Genomic DNA, 19,667 nt, shown 5'->3' with positions numbered 1-19,667 from the left:
ATCGCCCTATGCGTAATGTTCCTAATACGGAGCCGAACGCATTTGTTGAATGTACTGCGATATTCTCAGTGATAGATGAACAAGACGACAGTGATATAAAAGCTATTGTATTCAAAACGCTATGATAACAACTGCTTGCGACTCGATGGGGGTTAAAAAAAGTGAAGTTTCCATAGAATACAATTTAATAGAAGGGACGCCGTCTCTACCAAGAAGCCCGACATTATTTTCCCGAATATATGTACATGAGAATGACTTTAAGTTTAAAATAAATCGATCGAACACATCTTCTATAAAATGTGTTCTATCACAAAGTAGTCCGTGACTAAATTATTTCAGTTGTTAGTTTAAGGTTACGTTTCACCTTTTTTTATGTGTCTTAGTTAAATACAACAATTTTTCGTACTTTATTTCGCAGCGGAAGACCCAGACACGGCCCCGAAATTTATTCCACATTTCACTTGAAACTCCCAGTCGTCTAAAGGTCAAAAATTGCACGAGATTATCTCCTAGCCCTAGGGAAAACTAATGAATATTTAATAATCACCGTAGTTTTAAATTATTCCTATAGGGTGGACGTGAATAATCCTATTCTTCCTTCTCTGCGAAAAATGTATTTTATAGTGCATTACGTGACTCGCTGTCAATAAATATAGCGCTATATTTTCAGTGCAGTGGCCACATTTTTTTTATTGGTTCGTTATATTTTTCAGAAATATAATGTGAAGTTATGAACAAAAACTGCATTAATATCTACAGGGGTGTTCATTAGAATGGGTCATAAGTACTGTTGTTATTCGAGATACAAATAAAATCGTCGAATAAAAGTAGAATGGGGTCAAAATGTTCGTCCCGTTTTTTCGGAGACACCTCTGTATCTTTGCTAAAAGTAACCGGTTCAATTTGAATTCCTGTCAAATGAAACAAGGTCACAAGATGAGCAACTTGGCTATTTGGTGAGATTCAAAGAGACAAGGAATTGTTTATCAGCATCCTAAAATACAAAGCGTGATTTTTCACAAACCTATCTTATGTGTTTAAACAGATACAACTTCATCATTTGAACTTCCAATTATTTGTATTTTCTTCAAAATTGGAAAGAATATTTGCATTTTAAATCATCGTTGTAGGAACGGAAAAGCCGTTGCATATAATTATTTTGATTCTAAATAATATTGCAGGAAACGGCAAAATTATTTTTATTTAGTATTTAACAAAAAAAGAGTAAAAAAATATAAATTCACAATTAAACAAAGATAACGCAAAAAACTATATTAATAATTAAATCTTATCATTCTCTACTAATCTGTCATTAAGATGAATATTAATCAAATATTTTCTACGATACCTTCTTGAAAAAATTGGTGGTGAGGGCGTTTTTGTGACGATTCTTAGGGTCTATGACTATTCTATTTCTATTCTATTTCTATTCTATTTCTATTCTATTTCTATTCTATTTCTATTCTATTTCTATTCTATTTCTATTCTATTTCTATTCTATTTCTATTCTATTTCTATTCTATTTCTATTCTATTTCTATTCTATTTCTATTTCTATACTATTTCTATTCTATTTTTGTTCTATTTCTATTCTATTCTATATCTCTATTCTATTATATTCTATTCTATACAGATTTTGTAGTGGATATTTATTTTTCATTAATTTTTATAAAAAAAGTTAAATATCTCCAAAATTAGCGAAAATAACCACAGAAATACGTTAATAAAAGTTAAACAATTGTGATGTTGCATTTGAAAAAACGTCGTTTGAAATTCGTATAGTTGGCATGTCTGTAAAAAACACGCTGTATAAAACACGAGTTTCTCACAGAGTTTAAGGGACTGGTTAATTTCTATCTTGGTTCAACAGGGTGTCCCATTTAAGACGTATTCTTACTCCGGTAATATCAATAATACAAAATAAAAGTTGCACAAAATCAATTTTTTTACATTTTAAAATCATTTTCAATTACACAAGGCATTCCAGATCTTGTGGGTTTTACCTAACTTCATTTACGTAAATTTAACACCCCATATATCATTGCATATTTAATTTCCCGTTGAGTTTAAGATTAAAAGGTATTGGAGCTAAACTTTTATTTGAAACAGTGGTATTATTAGTTATCTTTTTAAATTTGAAAACTATTACAAATTTTAACAAATATCCTATGTCGTTACCAAATATCTTTAAAAATATGTAAGGTTTTAAAATATCGTAATTTTGATCCCTTCCAACTTTTCTATAAACATTTTTTTTTTGTATTTCGAATAATAATCTCCAAAATGTATACATCGGAAAAAATGCTTGGCAGAAACTTTACAAAATTAATATAACCAGCATATGTCTAATTTAACGAGATTTCTGTAAAGTGGAGTGCAACATTTTGGAAAACATATTAGCTAGGTGATAATAAACACTACACAACAATAGCACACAGCGGTGTCTCGCATAGATTGTAGGTTTACGAGCTAATGCTTGTAAATAGAGGGTAACTGGATGCGTATTTTCTACATCATCTATTGTATTTGAAGAACCGATAACATGGGAATCAACAAAAATACAAAGGGTACAATGGAACCCCGCCATAATATCATTTTATGCTTTCATGTATTATACAAACCTCGACGTTTTACCGTCACATACACACACACGCTAGCTGCCGTATCAGGTGATACTGTTTTTTCAGTGTCAGCAATGTTTTCAGAGATTTGTCAGGACTTATACAATAAATCACATTGTAGCAACATCTGTAAAATCCTTTTCAGGCGATGTGATGATGTTACACTTTCAAATTGGGGTGATAAATGCCTACTGCATAGCCTTTATCGATTTTATTCCGTTTAAAATACATTTGAAGGTAGCTGAGAGGAGCAGGTAATGATGAATTCGGCTTGCGGAACGCAAAAAAGCGAAAGGCGAGGAAATTTCAAAACTTACGCGTGCCTCTGAAGTTTGATTCATATCTCAAACAGTCACTTTCATTAGTTAGCATATTTCAAAGGTTGTGAAAAACCCTAAATCGATGTCTGAAAATTAGAAACGAAAATATATACAGCGAGGTATTTCGCAATACAGTTGTAAATAAACAGCATTAAAATAATTTCCATATAAAACAGTCAATCCCGATTTTATAAAATAGATAGTCACCAATAAAATCATTCCATAAAGTACATGCATTATAGCGCTGCAGTCGGAACAATGGTAAAATTCAACATGCGCCAGGTGTAGCGAAATATGCATAAAATGTATTACATATGGCTCTGCCGTTCGTATATTAATTACTTTAATTAAAGGTTCGAACAATGTAACCAATTTAACTAATATTGTTCTAAGTATTCACGTATATTTTAATAACTTTTGTATCGTATGTTCCTTGTATTAATATTACATCCCTGATATTATCATCGCAATAGTTTGACAAAAATAATTTTAACAAATTATTCAAATTTCTTTTATTTTTATTTATTATTTCTAAACAGTACGCGCCTAAAGTGTAGAATAAATTCAGTAAAAACGAAACAAATTTTTTTTGGGAAAAATCCTCGAACAGGTCAATTTTTAATTTAAAAAATACATATTTTAGCATAAAAGGCGATTTTCAACCGTCATTTGTTTTCGAGTAATGACTTCATCGAAATTTTTTTTAAATAGCAACCCCTTATTTTTTTTCTTGATTCTGAACGATCTTTCCATTGTCGATCCGACAGTATTAAAATGTTGCCATCTTACGTAGGAAAGTTTTCGAGTAAATGACGATTGAATGTTAGAAAACGTAAATTTTATTCATTAAAAAATAGCAATTCCTATGTCAAGCAAATACAATTCATTAAGTTTTCTACCTAAATTAAGTGTTCGAATTGTCACCCACCGACTTCTTGACAATACGCAAGTAGAAATTCTTCTTGCACATTATGAATTATTTCTGGGGTAACTCTGTGTATTTCATCTATAATACAATTTTGGAGTTCTTCTAAATTGTGTGGACTTTGGACTTTAAGTAGCCCCATAAGAAATAGTCCAGGGGTGTAAGATCTGGGGATTTCGCGGGCCATTCTATCGGTCCTCGTCTGCCGATCCACCTCCTAGGAAAACAATTGTCCAGAAAATCTCGAACAGGGCGCGCATAGTGCGGAGGTGCACCGTCTTGCTGAAACCATATGGTGTCATCAGGAATATCAGGGTCATTATCGTTAGGAAAAATTACTGCAAGCTCTGGAACAAGGTCATTTTGTAAAAACTCTAAATATCTTTCTCCTGTAAGGGTTCCTTCAAAGAAGAAAGGCCCTACTATTCTGTTATCAACTATTCCAGCCCACATATTTAATTTATGTGGGTGTTGGGTATGTGTCTCTGCCATCCAATGAGGATTTTCTCGACTCCAATACCTGTAAGTTTGACAGTTTACTGTACCATTGAGACAAAACATGGCCTCGTCTGAAAAAGTATTTACCGGTGTAAATATCTATTTACTTGACATAAATCCATCATAATTTCACAAAAGTGTAAGCGGCGGTCGGGATCGTCTTCATTGAGTTCCTGCACAAGTTGAATTTTGTAGGGATGATATTTTTCCTGCCTCAGGATACGTAGCACTGTGGTCTGACTAATTTCATTGTTTAATGCAACCAATCGTGAAGTATTATGAGGATTATCTACCATACTTATCAAAATGTTCTGTTTGTGATCTTCACTAACGCTTGGACGTCCAGGTTTTGGAATATCTACAACATTGCCAGTTTCTCTAAATTTAGATTCTATCTTACTGACTGTTGATTGGCTGATACGGCGATCTGGATGTTTTTCATTAAATAAATCGCAAACTTCCTGCTGCGTTCTAGTCTTATCCCCGCATCCGATAAGAATTAAAATTTCAATTCTTTGTGTGACAGTTAAATGTGCCATAATACTTTAAATTCAACAATAATTTTTATATCGCTTGCAATGCTTAGAAAGTCGGTATGACAGTGACACTGTGTAAAGATTTACACCTACGTGATCCACAAAAAACTTCAGGCATTTCGAAAAACTAAATTTGATAACGTTTTTGCTATTTAATTCTTGAACTACTTCAAATTTGTTTAATTAGCCTTGATCCTTGAAATATCCTTGTATTATCTTTATAGAAAATATTTTAAGTTTTCACATATTTGATTCAATTTATCTCGTGAACTAATAACTCTACAGCTTTGATACTGACCTTTTTTTTATAGCAAATTCAATTTTCTATAAAAATTATTTACGTTTTTGCTGCAAGTCTAGTCGAGAAATGAGTTAAAGCTGAGATATAGATAATTAAAAAAAACCGTAGGTTTACATGTTAAATAAATAGGAAAGTTTTTAAATCGAACAAGTACTAAAAATTTAAATTAAGAGCTGAAATTTAATGCGTTTTTTTCCAATGTTTTAGAACAAAACCGAAATTTGGGAAATTCGTTTTTGTTTAATATCAACCTTGTTTGAGGTGATATTGAAAAAAGAAAAACACTTCTCATGACAACTTTTTGCCCTCTATCGAATGGCATAGTCAGTTTTTATATGTAGCGTTTCGTCTCTCAAGGACCATCATCAACTTCATTCTTTTAAATACGACCCTGGACATTTTATTACATTTTTTGCAAGCCTTCATGACCCTCAATACTGTACTGCCTCAGCTCGAACCAGATTCAGACGTTTTGTCTCTAAAAATTCATCATCAATGTATTCGTTCCAAATAGGCATAATGTTGGTCTCCTGATTACGCAACTTTGCCCCCATTTAAACTACTTCGTATCTCTTACTGTTTCCGAGATCCCTGTAGTGAGAAGCGAATTTGTAACAGCCTGTATACATAGCACCCTATGACATGAAACCTCGTTGGAACGTTGATTTGAAATTGAATTGTAAAATACTACAAATTAACTTGGACAGAATAAATTATTTGTGTATATTAAATGAACTGCCACGTCATGTCATTTACCATTTACGAAAAAGCAAAACCAATACTATTTGATTATAAATTAAATAACACTGTATTACAACGTCCCCGTAACGGTAGAGGCATCGGAATTGTCATAGATAACAAATTAACGTTTAATTACCACGTAAAAGGTGTAATATAAACTTTGGGTTGTTTTATAAGATACTACGCCGGTTTCATTGATAAAAATGTTTGTTCTTCAATGCTTTTGTTAAAAACAAAGTTTGAATATGCGTCATTTATCTGGGGGGGGGGGCAAATATTTGACATACAGGGTGTCCCGCGGTGACGAGACATTAGATGTATTTCAGAGACTACTTCGATTTTAATTATGAAAATTTGCGCAATAGTGTTTTTGGGCATGCCCTTCTCAACTAAAATAATCGCGTCCACTTAACGCTTCCGGTTGTACCGGAAGTTGACGTCATCTTCGTTATTTTAAAAGGAACACCTTGTATATTATTGCAATTTTGGATTCTACGTCAATTTTTAGGTGAACTTTCATAAAGGTTTCGTATTCTTGAAGTTAATTAAAAAAATTTGTACTTTACAATAATAAAGTTAGAACGATAAAATTTATAGGGGACATAACTAAAACTCTAAGCTTCCCTGCCATAATTTCAAAATGACTTAATTTCATACAGGGTGGTAGAAATTTAATGCCGAATTTAGTCAACTTTAAACTATCTTAACTTATTTTTTTTAATGGAACATTCTGGATATTTTTGCGCAACCTGATGAACAATTTTGTTCTCTTTCGAATGGTATAATGGTTCCCTATACCTAACTCTTCTGGTTTTCAAGGTATTTATGTTTTTCGTGCAGGCAACAGATATCGCAAAATTTCTTGCGAGAATGGCTGTGAAATTTTTAGTTGAACTTCAAAACAAGCAACTAGTCTGTCATCAGTTTATTGTTGTCAATTTAACACATACAGTGAATGTTTATTTGAGTATTATTTATTGTCAAAGAATGAAGGAAAACAAAATTAAAAAAAAAATAAGTGAAGATGGTTTAAAGTTGACATTAATTTCTACCACCCTGTATGAAATTAAGACATTTTGAAATTATGGCAGGGAAGCTTAGAGTTTTAGTTATGTCCCCTATGAATTTTATCGCTCTAACTTTATTATTGTAAAATACACATCTTTTGAATTAGGCAGTGCTTTTTTAATTTTTTTTGAAAAAATCAAATATATCAAAAACGGTTAACTTTAAGAATAGGAAACCTTTATGGAAGTTCACTTAAAAATTGACGTAGAATCCAAAATTGCGATAATATAACAGGGTATTCAATTTAAAATAAGGAAGATGACGTCAACTTCCGGTATAACCGGAAGCATTCGGTGGACGCCATTATTTCAGTTAAAAAGGGCATGCCCGAAAACACTATTGCCCAAATTTTGAAAATAAATATCGGTGTAGTCTTTGAAATATGTTTAAGACTATTTTTTTTTTGTAAATTAATACTCACATGAGAGGTATGTTCTATATTATAGTGAGTATATTTTATATTTTCAATTTTATATTTTTTTATGAAATTTTATGTTATCTCGTTTTCTAACGCATTTTTTGTATTACGTATTTTTCCCATCCAGTAAATGGCTTTGAATAGATGGTAAATATATGAAAAAAAATAAATAAACGCAATACAATCGGACAAAAAGTGTTAAAATATTAATCCAACTGGCTAGACTCACTCAATGCCGAATGTTTTGACAGTAAATCTACTGCTCTCGATAAAATTAGTTATTTCTTAACTGTCATCCTCGCACATCACTGACTCATACGTTTCCAGCAGGTGTAATCCATCCGAGAGCTTGATTTTTTTGATTTTGCAATTCGCGTAAATCAAATCGGGGGATTTAGCTAGCCAATGAAAGAGACTCACCCAATCCATTTACGTGGACGCTATTCATTTAAAACGTCATTTTCGCTATTTTCAATTGGAAATGGTATTATTATTTGCCATCAAATTGTAAATGAGGAAATAGCGTCAAAAATATCTATGAGAAATATATACCACATCAGAATCGAAAGGAAATTAAATTTTGCATCCAGCTGTCTCAAATTTGTTATTGTTACATTGACAGCTAGAGTGGAAGCCGAAGCTTATTGCACTCATTTACAACGCGATCCTAATATACAAAAATTAAATAAATGAAACACGTAAAACAAAAGTAATAAGTACCTATTCAGAATGAAATTAGGATATCCCTGTTGCGTACAGAAGTTTCATTTGGACAATATATTTTATCGTGTAGATCCTGTATGACATCACTAGGCATCCTCCTATCCTCCAGAGACTGCAGATTTAGGAGTGCGTTTCTTAAGGAAGATGCTTATATCCAACGGGGAGCTTAGTAGCACGTCTTTGGATACCTTCTAATTGCAGCATGTCTTGATTTTGAACTGGAAACCATATAGTTACAGTAAACTCAAGGTGCGAACGAATATATTAAGAAAAGTAAAGATCACAAGATCTTGGAAGATCTGCGAATCATATAAATTAATTGGTACATGGTACATGGGCACGACAATGATTCTATAATGGTAACGTCAAGGTCGTCATACTGTGACACAGTATGTAGGTTATGACATTTAACTGAGTAATTTAGAGTTGATTTTGAACATGTGCATCACACAGCATTTCGAGTAATTAAGAGGTAGTGACCATGCCAAACACCAACTATTAGTGAGATCAAAGTCACTTTGTAATGTGATGAGAAGAGCTTCAAGCCATCGGTGTAGGAAAGCAATCCAGATGCACAATTCTTTGTCAGGTTCCATACGTAAACTGGAAATGAGGTAGGACCCAGCACTGAACCCTGGAGTACACCGCTTAAAACATCTTGTTCCTCATAGTGATTGTCACCAACCAGAAAAGATTCCATCTATGATAGTAATTCCTCACGTACTTCAATATATTCTAGCTTACACGACAATTTACGTATTTAACCAAAATTTAACAAAGGAGTTCGATTAAAAACAAGAATTTCTTATTGAAAGCCGTGAGCCTCTGGGTTTACTATTAATAACTACACAGCCACACAAAAAAATCGACTTTCGGGCCCAGAGGTAAGACCATGTTTTTTATACATATTTTGGGTCACTGAATCCAAGGTCTATTTTCTACTATTCCAGAAGAGAAAAACAGAAAACTGTGCGAAAGGACCATTGTTAGAGTTGTAGAGCCTAATTAGAAGGCTAAAGCTGGATGAGGAACTGTATAATTAAAGATAGGTGTGATAGATCAACTAAAGGTGTGCTATCTACAGTTCCAGAAGAGAAAAACTGGAAGCTATGTGAAAGACCCACTATAAAAAATGTGGAATTAAAAAGCCAAATTACACAGCCACACAAATATCGACATTCGGGCCCAGAGGTAAGACCATGTCTTTATAAGTTTTTTTGGTCACTGAATCCAAACCCAAGGTCTGTTTAACCCCATCACCTCAGGATTTTTCATAACCTCAACAAAACGATATTCTGAACAATTAAACCATATAACCATAAGACTCAAGCTTCCAACGCTAAATCCAATTAACCAAATCCCATAAACATTTAACGCAATGATATTTCACCTAATAAACCCATGAACTCAAACCTCAATAACCCTATAACCCCATAACCCGGTAACTTCATTACCCCATAACCAATAAATCATAGGCAATCTGTATTATAGCGTGGTTGAGGATTTCTTAAAAACCTAGGCACTCAAACCCCAAAACCCCATGACCCTACAATTCATAACCCCACGATTCCCTAACCACAACTTCATTATCTTGCACTTTGATCTCAATCACTAAAGAGCCGAGTGTTACAGTCGATCTAGTTTTTTTTTTATAACTTTAATCGGTAGGACCGTCGGCATTAGTGTTATCCGATTTATGATTTATTAGTTATGGGTAATGAAGTTACGGGGTTATGGGGTTATAGGGTTATGGGAATTTTTTGGGTTTTGTGATGTTTTGCAATAATACAGATTGCGTATTTATTCCCTTGGTTATGGGGTTATGGGGTATAGGGTTATGGGGGTTTGGGTTCGTGGGCTTATTAGGTTAGGATATCATTGGGTTAAATGTTTATGGGATTTGATTAATTGGATTTAGCGTTGGAAGCTTGAGTCTTAAGGTTATATGGTTTAATTGTTCAGAATAACGTTTTTTGAGGTTATGAAAAATCCTGAGGTTAAATGGATTCAGATTCAGCGACCCTAAAGAACTTATAATAAACACTGGTCTGGGCCCGAAAGTCGATTTTTTGTGTTGCTGTGCTATCTTTCTATTTGAAACTGTCGATATTAACTTAACCCAACATATTTCATAAAAAAATGAGGTGAAGTTGACTTCGACGATATAGTTATAGAAAATAAACGGTTGTCATTTATTTCAGCCGAGGTTCTTTTGAACTAGGTTTAAGTGATGCGGCGTAATCAATTGAACCCAGCTGACGTGTCCGATATCCTTAAAAATTACAAATAAAGTCGGATCCGATAGATACGGTTTATTGATTATTGGCCACTTTGTTTTTTTTTGTGAAATATGTATTGCTTGATGGATCTGTCAGCATTATTAGTTGATTGATAGTCTTAGTGGGTACTTCTAAAATAGATTAATTGACAAAAACAGAAACCCTAGCTATAAATCACCGCTTAAAGTAACAGCAAACAGAAGGAAAAACATGGGCGAGAATATGCTTACCTATTAAGCTATCAAGGAAGAAAATTTCTTATATCCTGGTTATACGGGGTGTATGGAAATTGTGAAGTGACGTTAGATGTCGCGGTAAATGTTGGTTGTCTACCACGATGCCAGGGTATAAAAATTTTGTCAACCACCTTGCCTCCTTGTGGTAATGCTGGTTGTCTAATAGTAACAGATTTTTGAAGTGCGTATGATTTTTTATTACATATGTTTTTTTATATATGTTAAAAAAACTACGAGACGATATGTAATTTACCTACTGCCGCGCTCGGTATGTCAGTTTTATTTTTATGTATATTTATTTGAATTGAATACCGCTCGAGGTTATTTATATCTGCATATATCTCACAAATTCTTACAAGAGGTTCTTTTCTCAAATAAAACGCTATATGAAGTATGTCAGAAATAAAAGTATACTTCGGAAAGCTTTTAAATATAATACATCCACCAGGCTCAAAGCCAGCCTTCTATCTAGGATACGTTTTGCTCAGGAATGACGTTCGAATTTATACAATTGGGTACAATGGATATAGTTACGGCGACAATAGACTAAGTATGAGATAATTATTACAATAGTTGAGTTTTCCAATGGTATTATATTAAACCATAATTTGACAGTCTCTATTATCAAAATTATGCGAGGCCCTAACGGTTATCCATCCAATTTATCACAGGAGCACAACGCAGCATAGAACGCATAAAAAATTAGGTTGTTGTTTAATACCTATTGATTCTTATTTTTTATATATAACCTGTGAGTCTCGCGAATATATCCTGGGACCTAATATATATCCTGGTTTCATTGATTTTCGTTTAGTGCCACTTTTTTATGATGCATAATTTTAGTTTCACTGCGACACTGAATGCCCTATAAAAAAGAAAATGAAAAAGTATGATTTACAGCCGAAAATGCAGGGACTGGAATTAGCAAAATGGCTAAAATTTAGTTTATGCAAAATATAAATAGTTGTAGGGGAAAAAGGGACAGGAACTATTTATTTATTATCTTTATTTCTGGAAATAGCACAGTAATATAAAAATTACAACGATTTTACGAACAAATCAGACAACATACTATGTCACAAACAAGTACTATTGGTTGCATATATTGCTGTGATATTTAAAAGGCGACCAACCCTCGATACGTAAAAAGTTTAGATACCAATGTTGCTTTACAAATTGCAACGGAAAATAAAACTTGTTACGAAATTGTAGTCCACTAAATTCTAGCAGTTTTTGTTGTATTTTTAACATGGGTCGCATGTTGTGTAATTGAAGCTGTGCAAGTTCTTTAAAAACCTCTCAAATGCGAGCAGTGAGTGCCGAAGTCGTAGGATTAAAATCTGTCATGTGAACTTTTAGTGCAATTATAATAATGAGCGAAGATTGTTGAAAGAGAGAGAAAGAGAGTAGTAGCCAAGTTATAAAGGAACACGCTCTCGCTGGAATTGAGAAAAGAAAAATATTTCAGGGCACTATAAAAATTGGTTTCTTGTCGGGATATATCGTTATTAAAAATTGATTTCGGTGTTCAAGCAAAAAAAAAATAGTTTGTTATATATTCTTCTAAGGAAAAGTTATGAAAACATATACAATTTACTCAAAAATTTCAAATGGTACCCCTGTATATTATTTCATTAATGGATGCAGAATTAAATTTACTTTATAATGATACTATAGTTCCCTATACCCAAAGTTAAGAGAGAGTTCTTGTGTAAATTAGAAATTATTGATTTCAACACAAAAAAATCTACGAGTATTGTGGGTTTATTTAAAGCATCGCTCTTTTTAATTTAATATACTGAATTATTGTTTGTACACTTTTTTGTGTTGAAATCAATAATTTCCAAATATTTGGGTAAATTCAACTTTAACGACCCACCTTCTTAAACATTATGTATGAATTTTTGCAAATTTGACATAAACTGCTTGAATTCCGTTGCTTTTAAATTATCCATGCCAAATTTCAGTAATAAATAAAGCTAAATGTCGGAGTTACTCTGTTTTCAAAATCCCTCAATTTTTTTCGAAAATTGATAATAACTTGAAAACTGCCACATTTCGACTATAGTAGCTTATATGAAATTAGTGTAGATTTTACCACAGAATTAAAAAATGCAAAAATATACAGAGTTGACGATGACTTCCGGTATAACCGGAAATGCGAGAAAGTTGACACTATTTTCATTGAATAGATCTTTTTGATAAACCCCTGTATACAAATTTTCAGATTTCAATTTTGAATACTGTATACATGAGGTCTCTATTGTCTGATATAGTGAAGTGGCACTTTTAATCTTTTGCAATTAAATGATTAAAAACGGCACTTTATTCCCTTAAATCAGTGATTAAATCGGCACTTTTAATGCATCTGGTGCAAAAGATACAAGGGACTAAAGTGCATATTTTAATCTCGAGAACAAATCAAATTTCTTGGGAATTAAAAGTGGCACTTCTCTCCCAGAAAATAGAAAATAAAAGAGCACGAAGTGAAAAAAGTAAATTTGAAACTTAAGGATTAAAAATGTCACTTTATTTTCAAAAAACAATATAAAATCGACACTTTTAACCATGAAGTTCGGGATGATTGTTTTAGTATGTTGGAAATATCAAATTGGATACCATGTTAGATAATACACTCTAATAGTTAACAGTCCCTTAGCGATTAAAAGCGGCACTTTGCTTCAAAAATATATGCAAAATGTATTATATGTCAAGGAGTTAAAGTGCACGTTTTAATCTCGAGAACTAATTAATTACATTAATAAACATTCGTTTGTTTTCATTACAGTGTTTAAAAATGACACTTATAGAATAATCATGAAACTCTAAAATAAAGTTAAAAATAGCACTTCAAGTGCGTGTGTTGTTAAAGTGCTGCACATGGTATCTAAGTTTGACATTTCTAACATTAAATCATTTTAATTTCAGTTGTCTCAGGTCACGAAATTTAAAAAAATGTCTCGTAAAAAATATATTTCTATGAGTACCTAGCCTAGCAGAAAGAATGAAAATAGTTACTAATTTATAAAAAGCTATAAAATCGCCTTTGTCATCTTAAACCGCAACTGATTTAGACGACTTTTTATGGCGACGAAATACTTAACTGTCTTTTAATTTAGCGAATAAATTGTTAAATAATCAGTGAACGGTAGTAGTTTTATACTTTTTGTCGTCTATATTTCCGGACACCAATTAATTATATTCTATTTGTTCTATTTTTGCGGTAGAAACGATTTAAGAACAAATATTTAGCCAACTTCGAGAATGTATGTCAGAATAAAGCATAGTGTTTCGTATTTTCTTTTATAAAATTTGATTTGAATTGAAATTACTTGATGTATATAAATTATGATAGGCAGCAATGGAAAATCCACTTTTTAATACAAAACAGAGCGCCATTCACATTTTGATCCGCGTGTGTAGATGCTGATTGCAACAGAAAATCATCGTAAAGCATATTTTTTTGTAAAATTTTTCAGACATCAAATCTAAATGTGACCTTAAATTGATTAAATTAAAAAACTTTCTGAAGAAAACAAATTTAACTCTTGCTATCATTTATATTACAAATGGTTGTTGTCAATTGTCAATTGTAACACGCCAATATGTAATTGTAACAGTCCGTAAATGGTATCCTATTTTAATACATTTTTATTCATAAACTAGCACTAACTCTAGAGAAATGTGTGTATTAAAAATAAACAAATAATCATTACAAAAAGAGAATGGGATCAACATAAAAAAATCTAAAAATGGGATAAAATTTAATACCTTAAATCTAGAAATATGGAATCTTGGAGGATATTTGAAATATTTTCTTGTATTGTAAAGTTTTTCAGACGTCAAATCTAAATTTGATTCTAAAGAAAACAAATTTTACTATGTATTGCTATCCTTTGTTACAAATGGTCGGTGTCATTGTAACAAGCCAATATGTAATTATAACAGTCTATAAATGGTATCCTATTTTAAATATATTTTCATTTATAAACTAGCACTAACTCTAGAGAAATGTGTGTATTAAAAATAAACAAATAATCATTACAAAAAGAGAATTAAGATCAACATAAAAAAATCTAAAAGTGGGATAAAATCTGATACCTTAAATCTAGAAATATGGAATCTTGGAGGATATCTGAAATATTTTCTTGTAAAGTTTTTCAGACGTCAAATCTAAATTGGTTCTAAAGAAAACAAACAAATTTTACTATGTATTGCTATCCTTTGTTACAAATGGTCGGTGTCATTGTAACAAGCCAATATGTAATTGTAACAGTCTGGAAATGGTATCCTATTTTAATATATTTTTATTTATAAACTAGCACTAACTCTAGAGAAATGTGTGTATTAAAAATAAACAAATAATCATTACAAAAAGAGAATTAAGATCAACATAAAAAAATTTAAAAGTGGGATAAAATCTAATACCTTAAATCTAGAAATATGGAATCTTGGAGGATATTTGAAATATTTTCTTGTAAAGTTTTTCAGACGTCAAATCTAAATTTGATTCTAGAAGAAAACAAATTTAACTATGTATTGCTATCGTTTGTTACAAATGGTCGGTATTGTTGTAACAAGCTAATATGTAATTGTAACGGTCTGTAAAAGGTATCTAAATGTGCCTTATATGTACTAGTTTTATTTACAAAATTGCACTAACTTTAGAGAAATCGAGTGCTTTATAAATAAACAAATAATCTTTACAAAAAGGGAACTAAGACCAGCATAAAAAAATCGAAGATTGAGAAACAATTTAATACCTGTAATCTAGACATTCAGTAAAAGAGACTACATCTAAGTAAATAAAAATATATTCACGTGACAATTTTCTGAATAACGGAAACCTAATCGGTTTATTAGTACCTAACTTTAAATGTAAATTGTAACATGTTACAACTGACATCAATGTGCATGTTACAATTCACAGCATCTTGATTCCAATTTATTTATAAGCCCAAGCTTTTGCTAAAATAAGGGATTCTTCATTTGTGCAAATAAAATTCATTGAGCTAATACCTATAAGTTTAAAAATTGTTACTTATTTTAGATATATGCTGGGAAATACGAAATATGTCACAGCTACGGCATTTCTTGGCTAATTGCCAAGAGGCAATTTTTAACACCATGCGCATGTTTGTTTCAATCGACATCCTGTTTTAATCGACACCTAGTTTGATTGGTTTCATCAGATGCAGGGTATCATCTTGCTCCACTCTTTTTTGTGCGGTCAGAAAATAAATCTTCCTTATTGAGGCATTAGTTTCCCATGAAACTTGATAGTTTCCATAACAAATCGGAATTTATGCAGATATTAAGTTTTTGATGTAATTCTATATCTTTAACTATTTAATATTCATAAAGTGGTATACGCGGAACTGAGTGAAATTAAAATTAAAGACAGATAGCGTTTTAGAAGGTGGTTCTCTGGTTTTGGGACATCCTGTACGTAAGCGGTAAAATATGTTATTGTATTTAGAACACCACGTCATTGTTTACAAACTTATACATTTTAAAGGTTTCTATATCTATCTCGCACAGTTGCACAAAGATCAATGATATTCAAAACACGAATTACCGCAGTGTGTGAGACACGTCTCAGTGAAAACTATGTATTTTAATGAGGTTTTGAAAGCATATGTTGCGTTTTAAGATGATTTCAGACCCCCCGGCTGACGGAACCGGCGGAAAATTCCCGTCTTGGCAGACTGCAGAGCGAAATGCACCTCCCTTTCCCGTCAAACTTCAAATCCATCCACCCTTTGTTTGCGAAACATCACTCAAGGTTGGACGCTTTTGTGCAACGGAACTGATTTCAGTGTTTCTAAAGATGCATTTTTCTGATTACGGGCGCCATGTGTTCATATTTGCTACGTTACTAACTGAACGTTTACATTAACTTTCACTAACATTGTACCTATCTATTAAAGGTAATATAAATTGAGAACGCAAAATTAGACCACGACAGAAAGGCCTTTGCATATTTATGAGCCAAACGGACCAAATTTGCAATGGGTATAATTTGCGCTGCAACTGCTTTCCACAATAAATCTTTATTTAAATCGTTCAAAATTACCGCAACATTGGAAACACGGGCTTTTATCGTCAGATGACCATTTTGTAACGCTACTTTCGACATTTGCCCAGCCAGAAGACGCTACCGATTAAAGGCGATTGATTGTAACGAACGCGAAGAAACATTATGCGCAAATATTCAATTTTTTCGAAAAAGCTTCGATTTTTCGCTTTGATGAATAATTAATAACAATAACAATAATAAAAATCATAAACTGAGACAGAATATAGGTAGAACAACCCAATACAATCAAGGAAACAAGTGACAAACTTACATAATTGATATAGTAGCACGATCTGACTAAAATGTAATACAAAAAATACTCGGAAAAGAAAGAAAAATGTCAAGAAGTGGCAGTAGGAATAGAAAAAAAATTGGAAACAAAACCAACGTCAATGCGTTTATAATTAATTGCAAGTATCACACCATGCTCGTTCAGTGTAATCTTAGGGCTGTCAGAACTGAGCCGCGGGACAGAGGCGTACCCATTATTTATTAAAAAGCAACAAATTAAATTGTCTACAATACACCACCATAAAAACAAACTTACCGGTAAGTAGCTATAAAATTATTATTAACATGTAAAAACTATTCAAGTGGAAAACAAAGCAAAGATTTATTTTTTGTATTAGAAAATAATTTTATGAAAGAAAAGTTCTAAAAATACCTATTTAAGCTGCTCCCTTTGTTTAAATGTTTGATTTTTTATTTATTTTTGTAAAATTAATTAAAAATCAAGGTGTGTAATAAATTATGTACTCAAGTCAGCATTACAGCTTTATCAGTAGTAAATTTGTCCAACAAAGCGGCACTCAACACGTGTTACTTCAAGTGCATGTGGTCATAGGCCAAACATACCCAAGGAACTTCACAGGAGTTTGATCCAAACCGACTCAAGGAGACCTCAGCTGTACTGCTTGCCAAAGATTCACAAACCGAATCTCCCTCTTCGATCGATAGTGATCAGCAAGACACCCCCTGGTCCGATATGTCGCACAGGAGATAAGGGACTTAGTAGGGAGGACAGAGCATCACGTCAAAAACGCCGGAGACTTTGTCGACAAGATTCGAGGAATTGAACTCCAACCAGAAGTTATCCTGGTGAGCTTTGATGTTACATCCATATTTACAAAAGTACCCGTCGACGAAGCCCTGGAGGAACTACATCGAAGACTAATCGCAGAGGACAAGGATGAGAGCCTAATGGATTTGGCAAAAGTGTGCCTTCTTCCTTCCGGGACCATTTCTACGAACAGACGGAGGGAGCAGCAATGGGTTCAGTTATCTCCAGTCCTGGCCAATATACACATGGAAGCCTTTGAGAAGAAAGCCCTGGAATCCACAACGTTGAAGCCTAAGTGCTGGTACCGATATGTTGAAGACACCTTCATCATCTGGCAACACCGTCGCGAATTTCCTGGATCACATCAATGGGATACATCCAGATATCCAGTTTACCATGGAAGTAGAGAAAAAAATTCCGCCCTTTCCTTCTTGGATGTTTTGGTTGAGAGGAAACCAGACGGCACTTTAAGACATCGAGTATATAGGAAGACAACTCACACGGACAGATATCTGAATGCAGAGTCCCACCACCACTGAGCCCAGAAACAGAGGATCATAAATACCTTGATTCATCGAACGCGGATCATCAGCGAGCCAAGACACTTGACCGAGGAACTAGAACACCTACGCACGGCCCCGAGAGGGAATGCCTACACGGCGAGAGATATCGAACGAGCTATCAGGAGGAGAAACGGGAGTACTTAGCGACGACGTGTCTACCTTACGTGAAAGGTTGTGCGGATAAAATCGGGCGTCTCTTGAAGAAGAGGAATATCAACACAATATTCAGCACTGGCGGCAGCGTTTCCAAAGACCTGCAACAACGACCAGCTCCAGGGCCCCGGTGTGTACAGTATTCCTTGCTCTTGTGGAAGAACAAACAGGAAGACACATCAACACGAGTTTAAAGTAGCACAAAAGTCACCTCAAAAATAACAACTGGGAAAATCGGCAGTAGCAGTGCATAGGGCAGACACGGAACACAGTGGATCCGAGTGAAGCCAACATGGTGGTGAGAGAGAAAAGATTTTGGCCCCGACAATACAGAGGAGCATTAGAAATTTACAAAAATCCGAACAAGTATAATTCAATGCCGGTAGGGGCAAATAGCTCTCGGAGTAGTTGTTTCTCGCGGCACTGACGACTCAAAAATCCGAACAATTCAACAGGGTCGGTGGAGTGGATCTGCCAGGCATATGGAAGAGAGTCATTCGTGAAAGCAACCCACTGGAACGTCAACAACGCGTACGAGGTCACCCATCGGAACGTCATGGATCAGCGACCACATCAAATATAAATAATGACAAGAACAATAGATCTGCAGTTTCAGAGTAACTTCTGAAGAAGAGAGCGATATGTCTCTCGAAACGTCAAGAGTTGTAAATCGACGACGTGACAATCAGCCCGGAAATCATTCAACCAACAAGTTAAATAACGAACAATACTTTCTTTTACTAAAAATATAAACAATAATGTAATTCAGTATATACATACTTGTATATGTATAAAACCGTTTAAAATAAATATTAATAAACATAAAGTAATAAGTATTGAACAGTGCGTGTTGCACACATATAAAAAAACTAGCGAAAACCAGAAGACTATTTATGTTTGATTTAATCTTCATACTAATTGCATGTAACCTACCATTTCAAATAGTAAATAATAGAATATTTCATTCCTACTGGAATAAATAGAACCCCCAGTGAAAATTACCATCGCCGCGAATAAGTTTCGCTGAAACAAGGGTAGAAACATACCTGATGATGCGATCTATAAGGGATCCCATCCAGATTGTGGAACCGATGGCAACGATGCGTAAAACAATTTACGAGTTTCACAATCATACAATGACATAAAT

The 19,667-nt window shown here is 33.4% G+C and overlaps 1 protein-coding gene across 1 annotated transcript in view; it reads left to right on the top strand.

Annotated features, from left to right (window-relative positions):
• LOC108908869 overlaps positions 1 to 18,343 on the top strand; it is a 73,012-nt gene extending 54,669 nt beyond the window's left edge. The window contains exon 2 of the mRNA XM_018713029.1: positions 17,741 to 18,343. Coding sequence (XP_018568545.1) covers positions 17,741 to 18,343 — 603 coding nt within the window. The remainder of the gene's footprint in view (positions 1 to 17,740) is intronic.
• Positions 18,344 to 19,667: the final 1,324 nt, after the last annotated feature.

The sequence above is a fragment of the Anoplophora glabripennis genome, unplaced genomic scaffold (genome assembly GCF_000390285.2).
Source record: "Anoplophora glabripennis isolate ALB-LARVAE unplaced genomic scaffold, Agla_2.0 scaffold9, whole genome shotgun sequence".
Classification (NCBI taxonomy): Eukaryota; Metazoa; Arthropoda; class Insecta; order Coleoptera; family Cerambycidae; genus Anoplophora; species Anoplophora glabripennis.
The sequence above is the reverse complement of the archived record's forward strand: the minus strand, read 5'-3'. Positions and strand labels throughout refer to the sequence as shown.